Source organism: Psittacula echo, assembly GCF_963264785.1.
Source record: "Psittacula echo genome assembly, chromosome: 4".
NCBI lineage: Eukaryota > Metazoa > Chordata > Aves > Psittaciformes > Psittacidae > Psittacula > Psittacula echo.
Genome location: NC_137738.1, coordinates 2232973 through 2260454, shown reverse-complemented (window position 1 = coordinate 2260454; position 27482 = coordinate 2232973). Strand labels below are relative to the sequence as shown.

The window sequence follows — 27482 nt, the reverse complement described above, 5'->3', positions numbered from 1 at the left end:
GTAATCTGACTTTCTTTAGATCTCCAGGGTACAGCAATTAGGTAAGACTTAATGATTTTCATGAGTCCATGTGTCTGGTTTTGGAGGCCACTGTTCAGGACTCAGCAGATAGACAAATCCTCATCTTAGGTCATTTGAGTGAGGCAACTGGACAGTTAATTTCACACTGATCAAAGGTAATTTGAGGGGTGGCAGATCTAGGCTAGCTGTGCTGTAGCTCAGTGTGTTACGAAGGATTACTCTAAAGGCATCAGTGAAGGATTTGCTGTGGAGGAAATAGCAGTAATGTAAGTTCTGTGGTTTGTCAGATAAATCATTCTTCTGTGCCCTGTACTAAATTGCTGTTTGCTCAGGTGGCTTGCTTTATATGTAATAGGTTTTTGACATAGAGGTTTTTAAAGACACTGAAGTGTTGTTTAGATTTTAAAACATACTTGGTTCACCAACTGTATGCTCCACCACCACATGAGGCCCTGGAGCTCACTATCAATATTGGTTCAATATTGGAGTGAGGCTTGCTGCCAGCTGACTTGCTACTGGTAATGGAGCTTGCGATGGAGGTGAACATCACAGATCAGTGCTGAGGATCTCCACCTGCATAAATGAATCATGGATCATGTTTGATCACTTACAAACACAGGGCACAATATAGAAACCAAATAGCCCTCATGTACATAGTCAGCAAGGAGAATATAAGCTTTTTAATCAGGTATTTTCATTGCCTTGGGCAGATGGGGGTTGCTGATTAGGGATGTGCCAAATGGGTACTCTGATAGATCCCATGAACAACTAAGAAAAGATTTCAAAAGGAAAACTAGCTCTACCACATGTCTAATAATTCTTTACCTTCTCTTTGTTGGGGAGGGAAGAAGGGGGAATTTCTTGTAGCAGCACAGATAAAAAAACTTTGCAAGGAAGTGATTTTAGCAGAGGGCACAGGACAAGACCTGAGCCACCTTCTGTTGGGGTTATTTTTGTCTGTCTTGGGGGGGGGTTGTTTGATTTGTTGTTTGGGGTATTTTCTTCAGGGAGGGGTTTGTGTGATGGATTTTTCCATACATGTATGCAGGAAGAAAGGAACCAAATTTCTTCTTATCCCAGGTATGTCAGCTTGTTCTTAAGTAGCATGTCCTGCTAGTTTTGGGACATCACATTACATTATCTGGTTTTGCCATATTGGCTGCATACAGTTTTCTCTTCAGAAGCTGGGATATTTGCTCGTAGCCCTTAACCAGCACCTCATCCTACACTGTGGTAAGCAAAGTCAGCAATTGCCTGCCTGCCTTCAATTCTTCACTAAATATGGAAGAATTAACCCATTCTTCACTATCTTAACAGAACTTTTCCTATCCATCAGGGTCAGTCCCTTTCACAAAATGAACTATTTAACATATAGCATTGACAAAGTTGATTTTTGCAAATAAATTACTTCTAAATTCATATTGCTTTGTCCAAAAGTTTATTCATCCTGTCTTCAGATTTTGAGTTTATAAGCCCTTTTGTGATGATTTATCCTTCCAAATAAGCTGTCTTTTTAAAGGCAAGAAGTAGTTTAGATGTGACAGGAAAGATATGGATTTTCTTTTTAATAACAAGTACTGTAGATACTACTAATATGTATTTGTAAATTTAATAATCTGTTTCTCCCTGCTCTTAGATGAAGATCAAATCACGTAATACCAGGATTTACCACTGATTCTCTGGCATTTTTTATCAGTAATGACTGGGAAGTCTGTTTACTATGCAGATAAAAATAAGTAGTACAAATAGAGTAGAGGTTAGAGAACGTATTTGAATAGAAGATAGTAGATGTGTAAAGTACATGTGTGCATGGCAAACAACTGGAATGAGATTCTGGGTTGACACAAACCATTACAGCTCCATGGAAGTTAATGGACCTGTACAAATTCACATGAGTTGAGAATCAAAGTAATGAAGTTTAAACTGAAACAGGGCAAGTTCAGGTTAGATCTAAGGCAGAAGCTCTTCCCTGTGAGGGTGCTGAGGCACTGGCACAGGGCGCCCAGAGAAGCTGTGGCTGCCCCATCCCTGGCAGTGTTCAAGGCCAGGTTGGACACAGGGGCTTGGAGCAACCTGCTCTAGTGCGAGGTGTCCCTGCCCATGGCAGGGATTGGAACTGGATGAGCTTTAAGATCCCTTCCAACACAAACCATTCTGTGACTCTATGATTCTAAGAGAAAAAGAGAGAACTGTGGATGGGACTTGGAGTACACGGCAAGGAAGGCTGTAGATTGCAGGGGAAATAGCACAGCAGACATGACAGTGGTGCTTAAGACACTGGAATAATTGTATCTCTGGTTCTGTATGTGTGGTAGTTGGCTCATAAATGGTTTCTTACACACGCAAGAACTTGAAGTAGGTAAGAATATAGTTGAGTTTGTCTTGGTAGGTCAAACAGTGCATTTAAACGGTCCAGCCGCTGGATGTCTCTGTTGTGCTTACATGAATGAGGACTGGCCTTTCAGAGTGAAAACCCTCCGTCTCAGGAAGATAAATGGGTCAGTCTGGAAAGCCAGCTGTCCAGATGACTGAAATGATGTGACACCAGGCCAGCTCTCAACATGATAGACTGTAAGTACGACACATAAGCAAGATTAACAGTTGAGAAATGCAGTTTTCCTCCGTTGCAAGAGCACTTCTTCCCAGCCCCGTTCTTCTCGGTTGTGCTCTGCACAACTGTATTAACGTGCTGCCAGTAACTGAATGTGATTTGAGAAAACAAGTTAAAATCAGCAGTGCCTTTCTCAATAGATACAATAGGTAAGTAAAACATATGTCAGTGGAAATGCACTGGGATTTCTGGCTGAGGTCAGTTTTAGTTGGTAGTAACTTCAGTTAGCCAAGAATTCCCCTTTTCTGGAAGAGTCTGCACCTTCTATTTATTTCTCTAGTCTGAAACAGAATTGAGAGAGACACATTCAGACCTTCCCATGAAATCCTGTTCTGGAAAAGTAAACATTAGGAGAGACTTTTGGCTATTTGTATGAGTCGGGGGTCAGGACGAGGTCTTTGTTTTGCTCAGCTGCATTGCTTAAGCAATGGAACTCTTTCTGCATGCACGTTATCAGCCCTTGTTTGGTTGAGGTGTCAAAAATACATGACTGGAGGAAAATGCTTCAAAAATCCTTTTGAGGTTAAGACTTCAAGGCCTCTGACTTGTGCAGAATCAAAGAGTTTCGTCGTGCTTTGTAGCACATAGCTTTCAGTGCTGTGAAATTTAGAGAAGAACATAGTGAAGCCTCAGGCTGTGATTTCAGAAGGACCTGTGAAGGTGAGTGCTGAGAATTTAGGGCTTCAGTGATTTAAGTAGAATAATACAGGAATTTGGGGCTGTGGAGGGATGTAAAAGAGATCTTTAAGTTTCAGAGTAATGTGATGACTGGTTAATTTTTTCCATTCTTCAATTCTCCACACTATTTTCAGAACAAGTTTCATATGTATATTGTGAACTAGCGTCTTTCTTTATACTATTTGTTTAATTCTTTCTGTTAAAACCCAACTTACATTACAAATTCCGAATGCTAGAAATCTCTTCTTTATTCTGGTATCTTTCAGAATTGGGCTGGATTTATTTTCTGCATCTCTCAGGATCTGTGGAAGAAGTCATGTAACGTTTTACTTCAACGCTTGGCCAGTATTTGCGCTCCTCTGGTTTATTTCTGTCCCAAATATTGCCATGAAGTGATAGATCTTTGTGTACATTCTTTGTAATCAAAGTGGGATTAAGCTGAGGACCTGTTTCTCTGAATGTAGCAGGAAAAAAGACAATAGGAAACAGCTCCTTTGGCAGTAGCCCAAGTCTCTCTCTTCTCTTCAGTCAGCGCTGCGCCCAGAAAATCCTCACTCCCTATTTTTTTCCTCCTTGTGGGAATTCAGGATTGTTCTACAAAGTGTTTCAATGTTTTGGGGTTTTTTTGCCTGCATATGTAACATTTAAGACTGGCTTGGTTACCCCATTTTGCTAAAATCACATACACACCTTTGTGTTCGCATCCACATGGATCCCACTGTTTTTATTTGCCTGTTTTGTGGTTGCTGCCTGGGGAGTGATCCCTGTTTGTCTGCATTTTCTGTTTGCCCACAGTTATATTTTAAAAGTGTTTTCTTGTCTAGGGCTACAAACTGGTTCCATTCCACTTTGTTTCCTGCTGGTTTTCTCTGTGGCCAGCAAGGAAAATAGGCAGGGAAAGTGTGCCTCCTGTTTCTTTGTAATGGGTGGGTTTAGGAACCAATCTATTACCATATGCTAAAATGTGCTGTCACCAATTCTTTGGAGCTTCGCTTCTTTGTAAAGGACCTAAAAGGCATTTTTGCTCTGTCTTATATCATACTGTGAAATTTAAATGCCAGAAATGTTGTTTAGCAGTCTAAAGCCTTAAATAGGGGATGTGTGTATTGCAATGTTCTCAAAGCTTGGGGCAGACAAACCTGCATTTTGCTATACTGAGTATTTTAAGGCCTATACTCCTGGAGTTTAGCTTTTCCAAGGTTAGTGTTGGGAAAGATCTTTGCCTAATCCTTCTTATGTATAAAAACAATAATCAGAAGTGGTTATTCAGTGCAAGAGCCAGATTGTGTGCTTGTTATCTCAGACTTGCAGTGAAACCCCTAGAGAGTTATTTCATTTTCTAAATTAGTGTGTAATTAGAAAAGGAGAATGACCTTGATTTGTGGGGGATATTTGGTAGGTTTTTTCCCTGGCAAAATCAAGAATAGGCAGCATCACAATCATAGAATCATATAATGGTTTGGGTTGGAAAGGACCTTAAGCTCATTCACTTTCAACCCCCTGCCATGGGCAGGGACACCTTCCACCAGAGCAGGTTGCTCCAAGCCCCTGTGTCCAACCTGGCCTTGAACACTGCCAGGGATGTGGCAGCCACAGCTTCTCTGGGCACCTTGTGCCAGCGCCTCAGCACCCTCACAGGGAAGAGCTTCTGCCTTAGATCTAACCTGAACTTCCCCTATTTCAGTTTGAACCCATTACCCCTTGTCCTATCGCTACAGTCCCTGATGAAGAGTCCCTCTCCAGCATCCTTGTAGCCCCCTTCAGACACTGGAAGCTGCTCTGAGGTCTCCACGCAGCTTCTCTTCTCCTAGCTGAACAGCCCGAATGTTCTCAGCCTATGGTTTCTTTCTGTAGCTTTCATCTAGATTTAGTGGGTCCTTCAGAGTTTTCATCATTAATTCCCCTATACTTTATCTTGCAACAATATTTGTCCTAGTGTTGCCAGAATTCCCTGTTGTGTGGATCTATTAAAACCCTGCAAAAGGAGACATGAAGGGAAAGGCACGTACACAGATTAGCACCGTACAGAGCTCTTGAAGTTCCAGTGTATTTTTAGTCAAAAGCAAATGTGTGTTTAATGCAAGAATTAGAAAATTGGATGGAAGAAAAGTTGGTCTGTAATTCTGTTCATAATTAGAGAGGTCCTTTTTTGGTGCTGAAGCTAAGTAATGTAAAATATGTAGGTTCCTGAGCACCATAGAAAACATCAAAGCTGATAATGTAGGAGGTTCTTGTGGTCCAGGCAAAGGAGGGGGGATTAGATTCTAAGATAGTGAAAATCAGCACCGCTCAGTTGGAGCTCTTGGTTTCTGTTGATGTACACTAGGTGGAAATCGGGTTAGGACTGCAAGTTGTACAGAAACAAAGCAAACCAGAGAAGCCGTGTTGAAAGCATCCATCTAGGAAAACATCGGGGGAAGAAAACCGCAGTGAAAACAGCACCCTTGCTAAATTCAATTTACTATGAAATTTAATAACGTTTCCTAGTGGGGAGTTGCTGGAAAATGTGGCCTGCAATATGATTGCTCTTTTAGCTGCCTTGACATTATATTTACAAGAACTATGTTCCTTTTCTTTTGTTTTCCATTACTTCTAAAGAAGCTTTCTGGAGAAGAATGCCTGTGCTTTATAACAACCTTAAGAAGCATTTGCTATGGTTGTTTCCAAAGGAACAGCTTAATAGTTTCATAAATATCCAAGTTAATAGGCTCCTAAAACCAAGGAGAGTTGCCTGTAGGGGATTTCTACTTACACAGAAATAGCTACCCTTGAACTGAAACTTTCCCTAAACTTTCCCTCTAAGCCTGTTACCTATTACCACATACATTGCTGTCCTGATCCTACTTCCTTTCGCTGTTTTGAATCAACAGTGGGTAGGGCAATACTTCCATAAAACGGACTTGAGGGTAAAACATGATCTAACAAATTACAGCACATAAATGACATTAAGTGTAGCTTGGGCCTGTAAGATCAGAAACAGGCTAATGTCAACACACTCTTTTTGCAGATGCAACAGTTGTGCCACATCATCATAAAGCCCATTATGGCTGGATTTGAAGAAAAGATCAAATCTTTCCAAAAGTGGCTTCCAGAGAGGAGAAAACCAATCTGTTTTTTCTTGCATTGGGTTGCTATTTGATACGCAGTAGGAGCTGCTTCTCCTTTATTTTTGCTGCATTTTCCCCTGATTTAAACTGGAATGGTGTTACAGTACCTAACAGTCTTGATAAGCAGCTTTTACTAGACATAGAAAATCATTCTTTTCTGCATAAACGTGGTAATGTGTATAAGCCTCATCATGGTCATACTTAGAGAAAACAAGCTCTTTCCTCCCCGTAGAGGCGCAGGAAAACCCAGCTGCTGGCAAATTAACTTACATTGTCCTTTACTCTTCTTCTATGTAATAGTGAAGTTGTACTTGGGGAGTGGGGGGTTATCCTTCTTAGGCAGCTCACGGAATCATGCTTAGGAAAGGCCATGTGAAGCATGGAAAGAGATGCTAGAAAACTGGGTCTTCCTGTTAGGATTTTGGAACAGGCCTGAAGTCCTGTTGGACTTTCTGCTGCTAAAGCCTTAAACCAGTCTGAATGCCATAGTGTTGATTTTGCATGAGGAAGCAGGAGACTGAAACAAGACTGAGCAGTGCTGGTTTGTCTGGTGCAAGCTGCTGGTACTCTGCCCATCACAACTGAGCTGATTCCACCTAGGAAGTGTAAGCGAGCTGTGATTTAGTTTAGTGTCTCTGCATCCCCATCTGGGGTGGCCATGAGACAGACACTAAGAAGCCCTTGCCCTATCCTTCTTTATTGATCCTGGGTTTGGTGATTTCTTTTGATGTGTAGACAGCTGTTGATCATGTTAGGTATTTGTATTTCACATTCCTCAAGTCTCCTAAATTCTTTGTCAGTGGGGAAGAAACATCCATAAAGTTGTTTATCCACTGGCAAGTTTTCTAAGTCTGTTATCTACAGTTTTATGTAAGAGCTTGTATCAAAATCCTGATTTTTGAAAGGTAATTCTAGAAGTACTTTGTTCCTATGGGAGACTGGTTCCCTCCAGAAAAATGCATGCCTCCTTAGGAAGGATGATGAGATGTCATAGTTTTGACTTTAGAGTGAGCTCTTAATTCCCTCAACTGCTGTTTCCTGACAAATCCATCCCTGATGCTCCTGATTGCAAGGAAAAACATCTTTTCTCCTTCAGGCAACAAGGAAGCCTCTCCCCCTTTCCCCTCTGCTCAACTGCAGTTGAACAAAAACCATCATAAAAACCTAGAGGGAGGAATAGAATTCAGCATTTCTTCTAATCACCAAGCACAATATAAAATAAATCTTAATCCCCAAGAGTCCTCTCTTTGAAATGTGTGTATCTTCTTTCCCCACTATACTAGGCTGAAATAATGAGGAAGAAACAAGCCCCACTATTAGGCTGGCTCTGGTCTTCGATTCTGCTGTGGCTGATGGCATCTATTACCTTTCTCTTGCTTAATTTTGGGGGTCCTTCTCTATTACTCTCCTACTCCCACTGATCACTCCCTCTTCCTTGTGTCACTCTCTCCTTTTCTTGATTCTCCGGCAGCTTTGCAGTTTGCTGCAGGGTTGGACCTCGAGTATATTCTGTTCTGTCTCATTGGGGAAGCTGAAACTTTGCATCCCTTGAATTTCTCTGGCTGTTGTGTAATTGAATTGAGAGGGTCAATCAGCATTTGATTATTCTGACAGTCTTCATGGAAAAGTTTGTACATTCAAATCATAATGTAATTACAGACTTTGCTTTTAGCATGAATATATTTCCTCTCAGTGACACTGAAATTATTTACTATTCCCAGTGCTTATGTATTATTTTGACAGAGATGCAGTGAGCTATGAGTAGTTTTAAGGTGGCACAATTTAGCCCATACAGCTTAAAAACAAGGATTTCCCCCCTTCCCTTTTGCCCCATCACATTTGATTATCAATGGACACATTTGAATTGTCAGCTTTCCCAAAGCCTTGGTGTACAGCCTGGAATGATCAGATTAATTTAATTGCGTAACCACACTGTTGCTAACTAGTACTGAACGCCCTCTTGTTCTTGCTTTATCTTTTCCCTGCCAGTTCTTCTGGGATTTATCCTTATTATTATTATTATTATTATTCATCCTGTTAGTTTAAACGTAAGAATTCCAGGTCAAAATAGCCTGTAATGTGGAAATGTAGGCTTCCGGGAGCTGTGTGGGCTAGGAGTAAACTTGTGACTTTGTCTGGAGGCAGGATGCTAAGATGGCTCAGCCGGCAGGTTAATGATGATTGCCATGAATATTAAATGATAGAAGCAAAACAAAACTCCCAGAGAGACTCTCAGGCACAAATCTTACCCAGCAGCACAACCAGCTTGACAGCTGCCTCGCAGCAGACTGTCTTGAAAGGAAACAGTGCTGAGGCATTTTAGGATGATTTTTATATCCCTTAAAGCCAACTTGTGATGTGCTGTTTGAAAGCTGGAGGCCTTAATGATTTATGCTTGAAGCATAAATCTGTGTGCTGAAGTAGATAAATAACAGGTAAATCATGTCTGTGCTCTTCTCCCTTGCATTAAGTGTTTCAGAATATTTTTGAGCTTTATGCTTGCTAAAACTGTGTACAAGGGGCAAGCCTTACTGTTGAAGTTGATACCAGCTCTTTTGTGTGCAGCTATAATGCCACATAGTCCCACTTCTTCCTCTGAAGTTCTTCTATTCCCTTCTTTGGGGTGAGTTTATTTTCCTCTCTAAAAAGACCCCATTGCAGGGCACAGAATGACAAACTACAGATGGGTTTATTCCTTTCTTGTGATCTGTCGCAGACAGGATCAGAGCTTGCTGTTCACAGAGCTCCTCCTCAGCTCCAGTGGTGTAAAGCCAGTTCCTGCTACATGGAAAAATTGCTCCATTACAAGCAAAAACTTAAATTCAAGCATCTTGGATTCATTTGATGTAATCCCAACACAGCTCTGGGATGATCCCACTAACAGCACTGCAGTCATGCTCCGTTTCTGAAAGGATGTCTAAAGGTGAGACATTCTGTACAGCGCAGAGATAATCTTTGTTACACTAAATAAGTCAGGGTCAGATTCTTGCACGTAACTTCCTTGACTTTCATGGTTATGTAAATTTATACCAGCTTAATATGTGGTTCAGTGATTTTCAGACACCAAAAGGAAGGAGCTGAAATAACAGAGTAGGTTTTGTCAGATAACTGCATGTAGGCATGATCCATTTTGTGGTGTTATTCTGAGTATAAAAAGATCAAGTAAATCTAAACTATTTTTAGGTGCAGTGAGTCAGTCTAAATGAGTTGATGGAAAAAGATACAAATGAAAGGACAGTCCATTTAGAGGAAGTTATGGAGAGTACTGCTTTTATATAAACATTCTGCAGAATTTACTTGGCTTTCCAAACCCTGCCTGTAAATCAAGAAGTGCTTTCCAGTGGCTCGTGGAGACCTCTCTAGTCATACGGTACTGTCTTTGTTTTCAGTTCAATTGCATTAAAACCAGGACATGTTTTAAAAGTAGAATTCTTCAAGTATTGATGTTAAGTAATTGATGCAGTTACTCTAGTGACTATGAACAATGTGTGCAATCAGAAAGGGAAGCGGCCAGCACCATCCCAGCTGTGAAGAAACCACATTGAGTGATAGCATGTTTGAGCTAGGATCAGGACAAGCCCTGATTTATTTCTGTTGTTGTTAAATCAAACAGCCTAGTGAATGGGAGTGATTTTTTATTTAAGGGTAACATGAACCAGATCCATTTAAAAGACTTAGGCTAGCTTCTCTTTGTGTTGTCACAGTACCATGAGGAATTTACACAGTCTCTGGCAGGGCTTGCAGTAAGGTGAGCTACAGTATTGTGCAATAGTAGTTTGTAACTATTTCCCCATGTATTAAAAGTTTCCCATAAATACATGTTACTTTGCAAAGCCAATGCTGCTAACAATCATTCAAATAAAATCTTGCTTAGGAATTTAGGATTTTTCAAGCTGAAAAGTTTCTTTAGCTACTGAGGGAAATTCACATTAATGTATCGTAGTCTGCAAAGGCTACAAACAGTTGTTTGGGGATTGGAAGCTCATTTCTTATTTGAAATATCTAGTCTATTTTATCATAAACTAGCTAAGCCTAGTAGATGAATGCTGAATGTATCATTGAAACTCTTGAGAACGTTGTGAAACACCTTTTATACAATACCTTTAAGTGGCTGAGCCAGAAATGCTGCTGGGGATTGTCGTGGTTTCTACCAGTGGACATACAGGCAAATTGCACGTGATGACAGACATGGAAGAACGTGGGCAAAATACACTCACTTCAGCTGAAAAATGGAGCACGACAAAGCGATACCCCTTTGGAGCGAGGAAATTGAAGCTGGAGCTTCAGAATGCAGCATTCTTGATACTACAGCCGTCTTAGGATCCCATGAGCCTACAAGTCCAACCAACATTACCTTCTTCAAATGGCTGGAAGTCCCAACAGGGACAAAAGATAAAGGGACTTCAAAGGAAGCATCAGCTCATTTAACAGCCAGGAAACCTAGCATTAAGGATTGTAACACTGTAGTGAAACTGGGAATTGTACCTTCATCTCTGTCCCTGGTCACCTCTTCAGCAGCAAAACTCCAGCCTTCTTTCTTTAACTAGAATAAGCATCACTTAAAGACAAAATGAGAACAATTAGTAAGTAAAGTACTGAATAGCAGTGGTTTTCTATGAATCCAGGCACCTGCAAGATATCAAAGCCAAAGGCATCAGTATTTTTTGAAGATGAGGCTGAGGATGTCGAGCAAGAAGCCAGCAGTCACAAACTGTTTAATTCATGTTGATTTTCCCAGAACTGTATCCAAGGAGGATGTCACACTTTTCTGTTCTCAACTTCAACCTTATCTCTGAGTGCATCAGCAAGTTTCACCTCTTCTGAAACTGTATTCTTCAGTGAGCTATTTATAAACTCCTGCTGCTTCTCACAAGTAGAATTTCACTCACTCTCTCTCTCTGCCTCAGGTTGTTATATTCCACTGATATGCTGCTGCTTCACATATAAACCTTTCAGCAGCCTGTTTCTTCCAGCTCCAAGATGTGCTAAACTCAAAGGAAAACATTCAGAGAAATGGGAAGGAAGTATTTATCCTTGGGAGCAGCAATTTAGGGACATATGTAATGTTTAATGTGTAGAATCATAGAGGCTCAATACATACTCAAACATCCCTACTAAGCATGTGTTCTTAAAATCCTTTACTTGTAGTGATAGGACAAGGGCTGATGGGTTCACACTGAAACAAGAAGTTCAGGTTAGATCTAAGGCAGAAGCTCTTCCCTGTGAGGGTGCTGAGGCGCTGGCACAGAGTGCCCAGAGAAGCTGTGGCTGCCCCATTCCAGGCAGGGTTTAAGGCCAGGTTGGATGGGACTTGGGTGACATGATCTAGAGTGCGGTGTCCCTGCCCATGGCAGGGGGTTGGAACTGGGTGATCCTAAGGTCCTTTCCAACTCAAACCATTCTGTGATTCTGTGATTCACTAAAACTGATAGGCTGGTCTTTTGCACGCTCATACTGACAACTTTTCAGGTATCCAGAGAAGTTGTCACCATCATTTCACTTTTGCCTCCCATTTTTGTGTCAGAGATCAGAACTCTGCAGGGTGTCACTTCTGACCTGTTCAGTTCAAGAAATAGATGGAATAGAACATGTTTTAGAAAGACTGTAAGACTCTTGCCTTTGTCTAAATTGCTAGATCTGTCTGTTGTGTATTTTAACCATGCATGTTTGTCTTTCTGTAACACAAAAATACATCACCAATGCCTTGAAAGTCCTACTGCCCTACTCTTATAGATTACTGCATACCTATTTTAAAGGACAGAGCATGGTTAAACAATAAACAAGGAAAAAGCAGTGGCATTCTTAGAATCATAGAATAGTTAGGGTTGGAAAGGACCTTAAGATCATCCAGTTCCAACCCCCCTGCCATGGGCAGGGAAACCTCACGCTACACCATGTCACCCAAGGCTCTGTCCAACCTGGTCTTGAGCCCCGCCAGGGATGGAGCATTCACAACCTCCCTGGGCAACCCATTCCAGTGCCTCACCACTCTCACAGTAAAGTTCTTCCTTATATCCAGTCTAAACTTCCTGTTTAAGTTTGAATCCATTACCCCTTGTCCTATCACTACAGTCCCTAATGAAGAGTCCCTCCCCAGCATCCTTATAGGGCCCCTTCAGATACTTGATATTCTTGAGACACTTCCAAGCATAATTTAGGACACACACATGTTACCTAAGAATATAATCTCAATTTAAATATGTAATCCTTTCAATTAACTCTTTTGCCATAAGTATATTTAGGTCTGGTGCTGCACAGTTCAGAATGTACATGTTTTGGGGAGCAATATTTACTCTTTTTAATGCTGTTTTAGGAGCTTTGCTGAAACATAAAGATTATTAAAAGGTTCACTGTAATTATCAAGTTTGATTTACCAGGACTTTTATCTATGATCATTACCAAAACACCACTTTAGTGTAAAACAAAGGGTACGTAGCTGCAGCTTCCAATGAGAAGAGAAGCCTCCCAGGATACTCTTCCTCTGCCACAGCTATTTTGAACCAGTTATCAGTTTCACCTGTAAAGTTACCCTTCAGGCACTTTAACTGCTCGGTAATTAAGCTCTGCATATCCAACACGGCTGGTGTTAGTAGCTCTTTGAAGGAGCACAGAACTAGACACAGGGAAGTTTTCCCTTCAATTGTCATCTAATTCTATCTGCCCAAACTGCCTAAATCAAATGCTACCTCTAAGATGGTTTTTTTCATGCAAAGATTCTGTTGTCTACAAAAGAAGGGTGCAAAGTTTTAAGTTCAGCTTTACATTTAAACATGCCTACAAGTTTTAGATTCAGCTCATGTGTTTGACTCTTTGTAATCAGTCTACTATCTGTGGTGTTGTCATCTCTGAAGCCCAAGTAGATGTGGCAAGAAGTGGACTCAAATTTTCCCAAGGCAAGGGTTAGAACCATGTCTCGGCTTTACCTGCTGCCTTTGCACAATACAATCTAGAAGGTAAAATACAGACATTAGGACATGGCTTTCTTTTCCTTTTTCAGAGAGGTTTCTTTAAGTTGAGGGAAAATTATGTTGTATTTTGGTTTTTCCTGGATGGCGTATCCCCGAGATGGCTTGCACCCACATTCTTCTAAACTTTTCACTTCTCAGAAGTACAATGTCTCACATCAGAAGGATAAAGGCTCATGTCAAGAAGTACTGCAGAACACAGTAATCTGCACATGCATTAACAGTGCAGAATTCCTGATGACAACAGCTACAAATAACCTATGGGAAGCAGGAATAGGAATTTATTCAGGAATACTTCCTGTGGCTCTGCAGTTCATCCAGGTCCACAAGCTCTGTTTCTCACAGGACGTTAATCTCTCTTTCTGTTATTTGGGATTTCTTGTCAGCAGATAACCCAAGCCAAGAAGATCTAAGCCTAAATTTTGTAAACAAGTAAACTAAGACTCACACCTTCTACTCAACAGGAAGAAAAAAGCCAGACCAGAAGGCGTTATACAAAGATCGACAGATGGGGCAGGTACAAGTTTACATCCTTATCATTGACCGTATTTGACAGAAGCAACTCAAGGAAGTGCTGCCTGTTATCAGACCTGCATGTACCGCTCTGCCACCTATACCTTACCAGTATGAACTGTCCCAATAGCACACTATGCTACGTTCTCATTTCCCACCTATTTCGTTTTCTGGGTTAGGTAGCAGTGAAAACATGCTAAGGATACGTGCCCACTTAAAGCTTTATCTTAACAGTGTTCTGTTGAGTGGGAGCCTCAAGTGAAATAGCCTAGGAAGTGATTAAATGTTGGTTGGACAGAGCTGACAGAGGCTGACATGCTCTAATGCTGACATGCTCTAATGGAAGATGTCCCTGCCCATGGCAGGGGTTAGGACTGGTTGATCTTAAGATCCTTTCCAGCCCATACCATTCTATGAGTCTATGCATAGGAAAAGCAGGGAGAGGACAGTAACAGTAAGCCACTCACTAGTGATGAGTTATAATCTAGCTACAACATTTTGAAATGCAGCTGGATATGCTGGTCCCAGATGAAGCCAAGACGATTACAGTCATCACAGCAGCACAGCTACTGAAGCCACCCCATAAGAAAGCAAGCAAGGAAGGGAAAAGAAGGGGGAAAACCAGTGGGCATTGGAAAATTATTTAGGAAATGCTGGTACAAGAATAACCACCATTACCACCAAACCCACATGAATCCTCATAAAGCTGGCAGGTTACACCCATACCTCTGGGCAGGCATCATCAAGGGGACAAGTCCCAGCTGCTGCTGGTACCTAATCCAAAGGTCATCAGTAGTAATAGTATTATCATAAAACAAAAATAATTCTCTGAAGCAACAGTATTCTTAGAAGTTATTTATTCCATCCCAGAGCACCATCCAACAGCAAGGGGGGCCCATGGAGTCCCTCCTGCAAATGAAGAGATCTGTCGTAAGACACAAACCAAGTTTAGAAATCTGTAACATCGTGAAAGAAAGGACAAATAAAATAGAAACAGCTTTTCTGGTTATTCAGCTGCCAGGTCCCTGCAAACCATGAAGTGGAGAATCAGCTCATAAAACCTTTCCTTCAAAGGAAACCGCCAAAATGCTAAAGAAATAGACCAAAAGATAGAATTGTATTTTTATCTATATTATTAATGTAGAATTGGGAGCAATTTACATTCTCCTTAAGTTAGTGACAGTCAGTGACTAGCAGCAATTTATACAGCACATGCTTTTAGGGCTCTCTTGTTGCTGAAAGCCTGTCAGAGAAACCTAGTAAAGGGGGCTGCTTTCATCCATCAGGATGTGCAGCTTTATATTAGATTAAAACAAGAGGAACGGATGAACGCACACTTCATGGCAACAGCAAGGATGAAGGTAGAGTAAAAACAAAGAAAAACTAACAGAAATGAAAAATGAGAGCTGCAGTTGTCAGTAGAAAGAAGCTAACAATATCCACAGGATACTAAAGCACTATTATAAACTTGTGCTGTAAGAGTATGTGCGAAACAGTGGGCTACAATTTCCTTTATGTGTTAGAGTTCAGGAAGCTACAAGGAAATCATCATAATCTAATACAGATGTAGGTCTTTAATAATCACGTAACAAAAACAATGTGTCGTTTATTCAAAACTAACATAATAATAGTCTTAAAATCTTACAGTAGTTCTCATGGGGGAAAAAAAAGGTTTATTTTCCTTGGTTTACAGCTGTAGGCTTGGCCTAAATATTCTACAGTAACTGCATTTGAAGCAATGGAGTGGGTTCAGATTCAGTATTCTCAAATCTGATGTGAGATTCAGTATTATCAAATATTAAGTCCCACAGTGCTTTTTAAAATGTAAGCCTCTATTACACCTGTCTGTACATCTGATACCTACACTCACTTGGAGCACAGAGAACTCCTGTTAGCTCAAGGCATTGTGGCAAGGTGTTAGATAAAGCATTCACACTTTTCCAAGGAGTGGGAAACAACCTGGGATTTAAAGACCAGTCATGTTTCAACTGTTAAAAACTTCCTTATCCCTTCTAAACAATGTAATTTTACATTACACGCTTGTAAACAGAGAAATCCAGGCAGAAAGAATTCTCAAATGAAATAGTTCCTGTAATCCAGAGCAAAGAGCCCAAGTGTATGACACTGATCCACTGTTTCCTCTAAACTACGTGTGTACACACATACATTGTTTTCTGAACAGAAAGTTGACTCATGAGAGCTAATTGCTGTAATGAACCTCAGAGAACAAGGAATCGAGCTAATATTCCCTAGGAACTCAAAACTCATCTTTAATGTTGAAATGTGGCTGATCTTCAGGTTTGAAGTCCAGATTGGGGCTGCCATCCTCATTCAGGATTCGTCGAGAAGTATAGCCAACAATTGGATATTTGGCCTTATAAACATTATTGAAGATATCATCCAGGGACTTCAGTTCCTCTTCTGAGAGTCCTGTCTGAATGAGAGATGGAAATGAAAGTCCTGTCTCAAAGAAATAAAAATACAGGTATTTACATGCATTTTTCTTTGTTACTGATTACTGTAAACCCTGTGGTCAGCTTTTGGGTTTGCTTTGCAGAGTGTGAATAACAAAATTGGCAGTATAATCTGTAATTTTATTCTTTTCATTCAAATTCAGCCTTGACAAAACTTTTCATATATTCAGGTCAAACAAACCATTCATCTCCCTTGGTTTTCCCTGCAGAAGTAAATCACCTCCAACAAGCAACAACCCACTGCGAGAGGCAGCGTTCACTGCCAAGTCAGTGACACAGGATACACTAATTCAATTGAAAAAGGGATTTACTTGCTTTGGAAGCATCTTTTTAAACAGCCAGTAATTTCCCCTTTATGTGCTTACGTAGGTTGTATTGATTCCACAGATTAAAACCCTTCCTTCCTCTTTAAGGCTGTTAGCACTGCACCCTTCCTGAGCAATACACACATATCCATTTGATGTGTTTCAAGAATATTAATGTGTTTGGGTTTTAAACATGGAAATCAACGGTAAATTAATGCAAGTAATTTAATAGTATCACTCATCAGCTTGCAAAAGAACAAAACTCTGCAAAATGGAATTAAACTAATGGTCTATTTTCTTACTATGTCATGTGTCAGATCTGCTGGATCCAGAGACATCTTTGCAACTCCTCGTGTTGAGTCTTTCCCAGCCAAAGCATTGTAGGGGGCCCCTTTTCCATAAAACTCTGTCAGATAAATAATAACAATACTCCAGTGAGGATGTGACACTGCACAGGGTATGTTCAGTGCTCAGGGTTTTCAGCCTCTACTTTTCCCCACCCTGTTACGCTTGTCAGTGATACTGCCAAGTTCTGACACTGTTCCCCAGTTACACTTGAGCAACAACTCATCTAAAACTCTTCTTTCCAAAACTGACTTTTGATGTTACTTTTTGTAATATATCCCAGTCCCTAAAATCAAAACACAGCAGAGGGTGGGTTCTACAATACAATTGTTGAACTCCTATGCTGCACTCTTAAAACCTACCTGTTCCATAGGGTGCTCTGCTTTATGTTCTTGTGAGAGGTTTGCAGACTCAGAATTTGCAGTGGCAAGCCTTGCCTAACTTAAGATTCAAAGGGAAGCCACCATCTATGTCCAGGGAAGCCACCATCTATGTCCAGACAAGCTGCATTAACAAGCTTAGGCCAAAGGCATTAGTTGGCTTATGATGACATTAAGGCAAGTGTCCGGGGCCCCCATGGTCCCTTCAAACATTTTACAGCAAACCTGGATGAAGTATCCGAAGTTCAAATTAAAACATCTGTAGTTCTTAGGGAAGGCACAAACTGCAAATACAGCACTAAATGGTTGAGTGCTAAATGGGGATTTAGAAAAGGAGAAAAGTATATTCTTTCTGTTGTGATTGAACTGCAGGTTTCTCATACATTGGGAATATTTAAAAAGGAATTCCTGAATAGTAACATGGACAGGAGAGAAGCAAACTCACCTTTGCCAGAAGTGACATCAAACACAACTCCCTTCACCGCCAGGTAAATGGGTTGCCCTTCCTGGAAAGAAAGCCATCAACATACCCTCAGCACTTCGGTGTAGGCAGACAGCAGTTAGCTTTAGCTATGAAATCCATAAGAACACAAGGATGAACATTAAATTCTCTGTTGTATGTTTTTTCCTGTTTGTGTGTATACAGCAGACACATCCTCTCACTTGGAATTTCTTGCGCTTTAAACTGTCCCTGAGATTTATGGGCATTTTTTGAGAATTTAAGCATATGCAATGAGAGAGCTTTTTTAATCTAAACATCACACACAAGACACATCCCTCCTGCAAGTCACCTCCTGTCTGCTCAGTGATGATCAACTGCATCTATTCCTAATGCAGATGGATACTGCCCAAGACAAAAGGGTGTATGGCCAACAGTGTTCTTTATTCAATTAAGAGACCAACATAAACACACACAAATCTCATCTGCTGACATCTGTTTTACTTAATAAGCCAGTGTTTCTGCTTTGTCTTTTACGCGTAAGACATAATTTTAACTCAGATGCTGGTAGTTTCTTGGAAGTATCTAGAGAAGGCCCTGAGGAGGGCCAGCTAATCTATAAAAGACACAATATGTAGGAATATAGGACTTTATAATCTTGAATGTGAAGTTCTGCTGAGATTTCTGTGTCACAGAAAGCCAAGAACTCTTAAGTTGAAATCACTTTGTTATTTCTATAATCTCATGGGGAAAAAAAGCATCTACACTCATGGTTTAATGAATTATTGAGGAAATATCACTTCGGGTGCAGTTATGGCAATCTGCAATACGCTGGCACGAGCACCTTGCCAAGCAGGCAGTGAAGAGAACAGGAACATTCGATTGCACGCAACTTCAGCGGACCAAACCCAGGAGGACAGAACCCGCGAATGCCAACTGCTCACGGGCGCCCAGGAGCCGAGTTACCCCGGGAGGGAGGCACAGCACGGCAGCAGAGCACGAGAAAACACGGCTTAACGAGGTCGCAGGGGCCCGAGCAACCGGGGCAGGCGGCCCCGGCCCCGCCGCGGCCCGCCCGCCCGTACCTGCTGCCCGTCGTATCTGGCCAGCTCGGGCTCGGTGAAGAGCCGCACGGGGGCCTCGGCCGGCGGCCGGAACCGCAGCTCCCGCTCGGCCTGGGCCGGCAGCGCGCCGAGCAGCGCGGCCAGCAGCACCCGCACCGCGCCGCCCGCCATGCCGCGGAGCCCGGGCAGCCGGCCCGGCACCGCCTCCTCCGGCACCGCCCCCGACAGCCGGGGACGGCGGCGGGAGCAGGTTCCTCACTAAGGGGTGGTTCGGTTTTAGCCGGAGGTACGCGGGCGGAGTGCAGCGTACGCGGTGAAGGGAACGAACTCACTGCTTGTAGGGCAGTAACGGTGTAAAGCACATCGAACCCTGTGCTCTGTTCTGGGCCCCTCACTACAAGAGAGACATTGAGGTGCTGGAGCAGAGCCAGAGAAGGGCAGCGGAGCTGGTGCTGGGCCTGGAGCACAGTGTGATGGGGAACAACTGAGGGACCTGGGGGGTTCAGTCTGGAGAAGAGAAGGCTCAGGGGGGACCTGATCGCTCCCTACAACTGCCTGAGAGGAGGATGGAGCCAGGAGGGGCTGGGCTCTGCTCCCAAGGAACAAGGGATGGGACAAGAGGAACCGGCCTCAAGCTGCACCAGGGCAGGTTTAGACGGAGCTGAGGAACAATTCCTGCCCCAGAGGGTGCTCAGGCATTGGCACAGGCTGCCCAGGGCAGGGCTGCAGTCACCGTCCCTGCGAGTGTTCACACCCCGTGGAGACGAGGCCTCAGTGCCATGGGTCAGTGGTGGCCTTGGCAGTGCTGGGGAATGGTTGGACTGGATGAGCTTAAAGGGCTTTTCCAACCTGGCTGACTCTATGATTCTGTAATTCTCTGGTTCTAAGTGTGCGGTGCTGCCCCGAGGAAGGGCCATGAGTGTGCAGAGGGAGTGCCCTGCCCTGGGGGCATACAGCAGGCACGGTAACTGCTGACAAATCTAACACAAGACCCCTCAGGTTTCATCCTTCTCCCTCTCTGAAGCTTCTCTGCTTGCTGGTCTGAATATTTGTTCACAAATCAGCACACAAAGGGCAGGTTTCATCTTCTATGACTTTAAACTGTCTTTATAGCCTAAGGAAGGAGAGAATAAATAGGAGGTTCTCAAATGATGTGATTTCCCTGTGCTATAAATGCAGCACAGGGAAACACTCTGGGCTGGCAGAAAAGTAAGCAGTTTGATGTTTGTAACTCTATATAGAATTAAGGAAATTAGAACCTTTTTACAATTTAGATACATGTATCACATCCCTCACTGTACTGCTGGCAAGTGAGGACTTGAAGGATGTAAAGCCTGGATGTGTAATGCCGTGGCACCCCGTCTTCCCGACTACTGGGCTGTAATCCAAATCCCTGTTTGGTACCTCTGCTCAATGTACAGTGTTTTGTGAAAGCTGAACAGTTCAGAGAAGGACCTGGACAGCAAACAGGAGATAGAAACATCCTTGTTTTGAGGATTGTTTATAAATGGTGCTTGTATAAAATCCCTGTGTCTGCCTCAGAGCAAACCTGTTCCATGCTGCCTGAGCTAACACCCACAGGCTGTCCAGAGGCAAGCAGAGCTGAAGTAGCTAATCCAGAGCAACATCTCCACCGTTCTCTTCTGGATGACAAAAGCAGCTCAAGATGAGAACTCCAGGGCAGTGAGGACGTGTCACCACAGTATGAGGATGACAACCACTGGGGCACATCCCCACATGAGGAGCCAGGCCAAGCCTGCAGAGCCAGGGAGCTCCATGAAGGAGCCGACTGCCGCAAGCTGAGTGTTGCGGCTGAGTGTTGGTGCTGCAAGCTGAGTGTTGCTCCTACATGGTTGTTCCTGTGATTCTCCTTAAGCAATGAAGTTTGCCTGCATTGCCTGAACGGTAGCTGGGCTTCACAACAGGCTTCTCATCCCACCTGTCCATCACGTCCATGTGCTGACTCCACACACTACAAGGCAGAAAAAGGACCTCGAGGAAGGCTTTGGATCAAACAGCTCATGAATGCTTCCATTACATGCAGAGCTCCGGATTTGCCTGGTTGCTCTGCCTGCCAATCCCCTACGTGGCTTTCCACAGAGCCCCGTGTTGCTGGGAAAGAGGCAAAGTCCAATTTGGCAGTTTGGTTCAATACTAACTGAATACTAACCAACAGCTGCCTGAGGTGTTAGTGATTTGGGGCTCAGTTAGAGCCTGCCTTTGAACCACTGACATCTGAAAATTGAGTAACAAGAACTAAAACATTTTCCTTCTGAAAGGAGAAGCTGTATATTAGCATTGCTGTTGTCAAAAGACTTCAAACCTCGGTTATTAACTCAGAGGTGTGGGTCTTAGGCATAGGGAAAAGGTCTGAGCGGCTCCTCTACAGTATTGCATTTCAATGCAAGAAATGTTGTGCATGCTTTTCCCAGTGATGAAACATTAACGATTACTCCCGTGCTGGGGAGGAAAAATAGCTGCGTAGGTATTTGTGGACGGGTGGCCCATGAGTCAGCTCACATGTGGTTTTGCCTTTTATTTTCATGGAGCACTCCATTGCTGCCACTGCTGGGCTGGTGCAGCAGGGGTGAGGCTTCACAGGAGCCCTGCAGAAGCTCTGTCTGTTTGCCAAGTGCTCCCGTTGGTTTGGTGTTCTGCAAACAGCCCTGAGCAGTGAAAAACTGACAACTAAAAATATGAATTGTGTGCGTCTTGGGGAGAGCTGGCAGGGCTGGTTTAAATGGCTTTTTCCATCGAGTTCATTCTTGGGTAGGAGAATTCACATTATGAAGTGTGTGATGTGGAGGAGACTCATTTCTCTGTCACCACAGAGTGCACTTCTGTGTCCTCAGTAGAGAGAATCCCAGCATGGTTTGGGTTGGAAGGGGCCTGAAAGCTCATCCAGTGCCAACCCCTGCCACAGGCAGGGACACCTTCCATAGAGCAGCTTGCTCCAAGCCTGTGTCCAACCTGGCCTTGAGCACTGCCAGGGATGGGGCAGCCACAGCTTCTCTGGGCACCCTGTGCCAGCGCCTCAGCATCCTCACAGGGAAGAGCTTCTGCCTAAGGGCTCATCTCAATCTCCTCTCTGGCAGGTTAAAGCCATTCCCCTTGGCCTGTCCCTACAGGCCCTTGTCCCAAGCCCCTCTCCAGGTTTCCTGCAGCCCCTTTAGGCACTGGAGCTGCTCTAAGGTCTCCCCTTAAGGAGCCTTCTCTTCTCCAGGCTGACCCAGCCCAGCTCTCTCAGCCTGGCTCCAGAGCAGAGCTGCTCCAGCCCTCGCAGCATCTCCGTGGCCTCCTCTGAGCTCGCTCCAAGAGCTCCACGTCCCTCTTGTGCTGCTGCCCCAGAGCTGGATCAGCGCTGAAGGGAGGATCTCACAGCGTTCACTATAAACGTTGCAAACGCCGGTTACTCGGGTGAGGAGCACCTGCGCTGCACTGGGCGGATCTGCGCTGCCTAGAGCGAGGCAGCTGTGCAGGAATGGCCCGGCCCTCCGCAGAGGTCGGCGGCCATCACCGCGGTTGGACTACACCTCCCAGCAGCCCCCGCGGCGCAGAGCCGAGGCCGCGGCACCGGGGCGGGAAGCAGACGGAGAGCGGGCGGTGGGTCCGGGCGCCTGCGTGACCCTGCCCGGGCAGGTCGGCTCGGCCTGGCGTGGTCCGGCCGGGCCCGACTCGGCCGCGCTGCCGCCGCGCCCCGCCGATGCCATGCTGAGACCTGAGACCTCCGCATCCTACCAGGAGGTACGAGGGGCCGGAGCAGGGCTAGCGACCGGTGACCCGACGGGAGGGGCTGGGGCAGCCCCTCTGGGCAGCGGTAGCCTACCCAGGGCTTGCCGAGCGCTGTCGCTGTGGGCTCGGGCGGTGAGGGGATGTGCCGTCCTACGGCTGGTGCAGTCCCAGCCCGCCCGGTGCCTGCACCGGCACTCGCGGAAAGAGGCGGGTGCTCCGGGTACGCTCCGTGTCTTGTTTTACCCTTCAGCGTGGTTAAAACGGCCGGCAGCGGCTGTCTAAGAGCATGAACTCGGTACAGCGACCGGTGAGCTCTCTCGCTGGGGTTTCCATGACCAGGAGAGGGTCTGTCGGGCGTGAGAAGCGCTTTGGTACTGGAGCTGTCGCACACGACACTGAAGCCGCATTATCCTCCTAAGGCCGAGGCAGTCCGTGGTTTGCATATCAGTGTATGGGCTCGTTCCTATCGCTCGTGCTAGAGATACGAGCTGTTGGTGCCAGGTTCAGCAGCCGTAGAGACTTGCAGCAGGGCGCTTTTATTTGCATCTTGCAGGCGAAACGAGTGCAGATGTTTGCCTTCCTCTGTATGTGATGGGTGGTTTGGGGCTCTGTTTTAATATAGAATCATGGAATCACAGAATGGTTTGAGTTGAAAGGGACCTTAAAGCTCATCAATTTCCAACCGCGTGCCACGGGCAGGGACACCTCACACTAGACCAAGTTGCTTCAAGTTCCAGTCTGGCCTTGAACTCTGCCAGGGATGGGGTAGCCACAGCTTCTCTGGGCACCCTGTGCCAGCGCCTCAGCACCCTCACAGGGAAGAGCTTCTGCCTTAGATCTAACCTGAACTTGCCCTGTTTCAGTTTGAACCCATCACCCCTTGTTTTTTTTTAATTTAGTATTGTCTCTTTAGTTTTATCTTCTGTTTTTTGTGCCAGGCTAGAAGGCATTGGAAGGTGATGTATCAGTGGAGCAGCAAAAAGCCTGTATGGACAAGTTCTCCTTTTATTTAAGAGGGTTTTATCCAGAAGTATGGTTTTATCCCATGGTTATCAGGAAGAAATTAACTCATGTAAGAGCTTGCATGTAGGGAAGGTACTTGAGAGGGTTTTAATGAAGTCACATTGATGCCTAAAGTATGGCCTCGACTATGCATGTTACACTTCTACTAAGTGTATCAGCCAGGACTGACACTGCACCATATGTTAGGGATTGTCCCAGATGCCATGCCACAAGTCTAGATGCTTTGTAAGTGCAGTGGCTGTGTTTCCATCCCTTCTCCAGCATGTGGGGCAGTCTGTGATGCTCCTGTCCCTAGCAGGGGTGCTTAAATGTCTGGAATTGCCTTTTCTGATCTTCTCTTTGTTCAGTGCTGTTCTATGTGCAAGCATGAAAAGGAGCCGCCAGGTCACGGGCAGGCTCCTGCTGTTGTTTCTCACTCAGCTGTAAGTGCTGAGCCTGAGGAATGCTGAAAAAAAAGTCTGTTCCATGCCCTTCCTGCTCTTGACGTCCTATCCTATCTGCATCCTATTGCAAGCTTAACTACCCTGCAAGCTTGTGTTCCTTCTGCATTAGCACCATGCTTCACCTCTTTGCCAAAAATAGGATGTAGGAAGATCTCACCTATGAGGGTGAACACCACTGGCATACACCAGCTTCACTGTTGTCCTTTGCCTTGATGTGGGGATTCTGTCAAGTGTGAAGAACCTGTCATGCTGTGCTTCCTGTTGCTATGAGGTAGTAGCTGAGTGTGTCTGTGAGCTATTGGGTTTGTAGGTCCGTGCTGCTGTGCCCTGTGGAGTCTGTTTGCTTAGAATATGGTAGTTGAGCCAGGCTCCTGTTGGTCTCAGTGGGTTTGTGCAACTTCTTGCAAAGTCAGGTGTTCAGCATTTGCAGTGGCATTAATTGGTTTTAGAGGTCTTACACATCAGCTGAACCTCATCACTTTGCCTCAGGCAATGTTGGCACGCCTGCTTTTGACTAGCTGTCCTCCCCTGGCTTTATGCTTGAAAAGCTTATGAAGCCCTGTAAGCAGAGATAAGAAACCATAGTTCCATGTTGGTTAAGGGTTTGGTTCATTTCTAATGAATGCTAAAAGGCTACATTTTCTGAGTTTTTGTTCTGTGTGTTGAAGAGTTGCTGTAGATGCTCTTGAGAGGGTAAGAGATGTAGCATATTGTGATGTTTGAACTTGTGCTGGGATCTCCTTGTTCTCAGGAGAAGAACTTGCTTAAACTCTGCATACCCTCAGTTGATGAGGTGCCTGTGCATTGGGAACTCTGGCTGAACCAGAGAGATGGTGGAGTCAGCTTGAGAAACAGCAGTGACTTTATAATTGATGTTATAAACCTTTTGGATCATCTGTGTGTGAAGAATTTGCATGAGTGTAATTTGAACTGGTTTGTTTGCTGATTCAGCTTAACCAGTACAGGAGGTTCAGGAATCATTCTTCTTGTGTCAGAATAGCTTATTTTGGGTCAGGTAAACAAATAGAACTGGTTTGTGTGTTTCTGCAAAAAGGAGCAGGGTGTTAATTTAGCCTTATTTTATGAAGATAATTGGAAAAAGTATCTTGTACTGGACCCTGCAAGTGTCCTGCAAGTGAGATGAGTTTAGCCTATTAGTTACGTGTTCACTCCATGCCTCACACCATGGGAAGCCATGCTTTATTTATGTGTAAAGCATTTAAAAACAACTGGGTAACTGCTTTCAACTTGCTTTGCATGGTGGAAATCAACACAGGAATCCAGCAGGAGGTGATGGAGACTTTACGTCAGACTGTGAAGACGTAAAAGGAGTGGACTCTTTCCTAATAAGTGCAAATGATGGTTTGTTAATGGTATAATGATGGTTTCAATACTGAATTGAAAAGCACTTGAAATAAAAGCACTTCCTTATGGATACACACATGTTACTGTTGAGTCAGTTGGGGGTGTAAGGTTTAATAGCACTCTCTGTGGCTGCTGCTTTAACTGTGCCCCCATTTGCCTTGAAGTAGGAACAAAGCTAATCGTCCTTTCCTAGTGATGTAGGTGATGCTGAGTGTTTAGCTTGGACAGTTACTGTGCAACACTGTGCAAGGTTTGCCTTGCTGTGACTTGTTTGTCAGTCCCTGCCACAAAAGAAATTTGGAAAACATACAGGAGATGTGTTTTATATGAATGTATATATATGTTTTATATATATGAAGTCTAATGCTTCACGATCTCCTGTGGTGCCTCTCTGATGTGACAAGCTGCTGCATTTGACAGAAGTGTCTTGGCAGTTTGGGCCCAGAGCTCTGAATAACAAAACAAGAAAACATCTGGTTTTGGAAGGAGTGGAAGAATAATTAGTTGTATAGCCACTGATAAGTAATAATATGTATAGTGAGCTCAGCTAAGTACCAGAAATGTAGATGTTTGATTGTCGTCTTGTAATATCCACTACCTATGTGGGTGAGGCTGCATTTGAGTTGCTTGTCCTAATGCCTGTCAAAATGCAACTCACTCTTTTTGCATCTCTTTCCTAAGATGTGCTAATGCTCTGTGTGCTGGTATGTGCTGTGGTTTGTCTATGCCTAAAACTACGTTGTTGAGTGATGAAGTTCCTGCTTATTTCAGAGGACATTGTCCTAATTGGGGGTTTAAAGTGAGCTGAAGCTGCCAGGGAAACAATTGCTTTGATCTTGAAAGAAAAGGTGATGTTATTGATGAAGTAGCAGGGTAGAAGTAGGTTAAATTTAATGTGCTGGTTCTCTTTTTTGCAGCAAGTCACTTAATTTTTAGCTGTAGGTCTACATAAATGTGGGTCTAGTTCACAAGTGGAGCAGATGTTGGGTGCTCTTGGACTGGGGGCGTGTTCTTGTGTGTTTAGTTAGTTGGAGCCTCTTTTATTTGTACCATAGAAATTCCAGCAATTGCAAGTTGAGAGCATGTTTGGAAATTGAACCACTGTTTTAACTACACAGCTGAGTGAAGATGTGGAGCGAGCATCTGAAAACCCAACAGATGAGAGAGAAGGAGAGATGGAAGTGCATGAAGATGCCAGCTCTGTTATTCTACCAGGTGAGATCTGTTGACTCAGAAATTACCCATTTTAAGTGTCTGATAAGCTGCTTCTGTGTATGGATTTGGTTGTGGTTTGTTGTATTTATCTTTTTAATTGCACTTCTGAAAGCAAACAAGCCACTAAAATACTTATTTGGGGGAATAAACTACTAAATTACTTATTTGTGGGATAAGCACTGATGGAAAGCCCAGGAGTTTTTTGAAGGATTGAGATGAGAACATTTCTCCATCATGAGCTGTGCTCAGTCAATGAAGATTGAGCATATCTAGTTCTGAGCTAGCTCAGTAGATCATCTTCCTGTATGCTGTATCTTACCTGAGTTGCAAGTGAAGTCTGTGCCACGTTCGCATGAGCAAGATGTGATATTGAACAGATGTGCTTTTACACAGATTTTAGTTACTGTTCAGTCCTGCTTTGGAGCATGCAGGCAAGTGCTAAGTGGGCTGATTGCAGCTCAGGTGTAGGCATTAAGATAAGCCAAGCTGCATTGAGAATTATCTAAATGCTTTACAGCTGTTCCAAGACATACTTGTTTCCATAGTGCAATTTTATGCATATTAGTGTCCTAGTTTCTTTGGCTGTGATCTCTTGGGAATGCGTATTTGACTACGGTAAGAGGTTATGTGTTCAATAGGATTTACTAAAAGGCTGGTGTTTGCTGTGGTAAAGAGCAAACACCAAACCATACTATTACAGTTGAAGGGCAGAATGTGGCAGGGCCTGACTCATTAAATTACACTACACAGAAGAGCCAGCATAAAATACGCCTACTTATCTCCTTTTGTATGTTTTAATGCT

The 27482-nt window shown here is 43.7% G+C and overlaps 2 protein-coding genes across 20 annotated transcripts in view; one reads left to right on the top strand and one right to left on the bottom strand.

The window, feature by feature from the left end:
• The window catches only part of PACC1 (proton activated chloride channel 1), a 114897-nt gene that overhangs the window by 45729 nt on the left and 41686 nt on the right, over nt 1–27482 (top strand). For 9 of the 19 annotated variants that reach the window (XM_080616392.1, XM_080616393.1, XM_080616390.1 and 6 more), the window contains 5 exons: nt 9134–9340; nt 13847–13899; nt 16194–16380; nt 17772–17887; nt 26521–26680. In XM_080616392.1, coding sequence (XP_080472518.1) covers nt 26641–26680 — 40 coding nt within the window. In that variant the 5' untranslated portion in view covers nt 9134–9340; nt 13847–13899; nt 16194–16380; nt 17772–17887; nt 26521–26640. Of the gene's footprint in view, nt 1–3584; nt 3629–8982; nt 9041–9133; nt 9341–13846; nt 13900–16193; nt 16381–17771; nt 17888–22168; nt 22647–26520; nt 26681–27482 lie in introns of those variants that run through there. The other 10 variants (XM_080616405.1, XM_080616397.1, XR_013956663.1 and 7 more) reach the window with 8 other exon arrangements.
• NENF (neudesin neurotrophic factor) lies at nt 13847–19073 on the bottom strand (the record flags this gene model as incomplete). The annotated part of the gene is made up of 4 exons (XM_080616406.1): nt 13847–16329; nt 16977–17080; nt 17845–17905; nt 18924–19073. 4 exons carry the CDS (start codon nt 19071–19073, stop codon nt 16153–16155), a joined length of 492 nt encoding a protein of 163 aa, XP_080472532.1. The 3' UTR covers nt 13847–16152.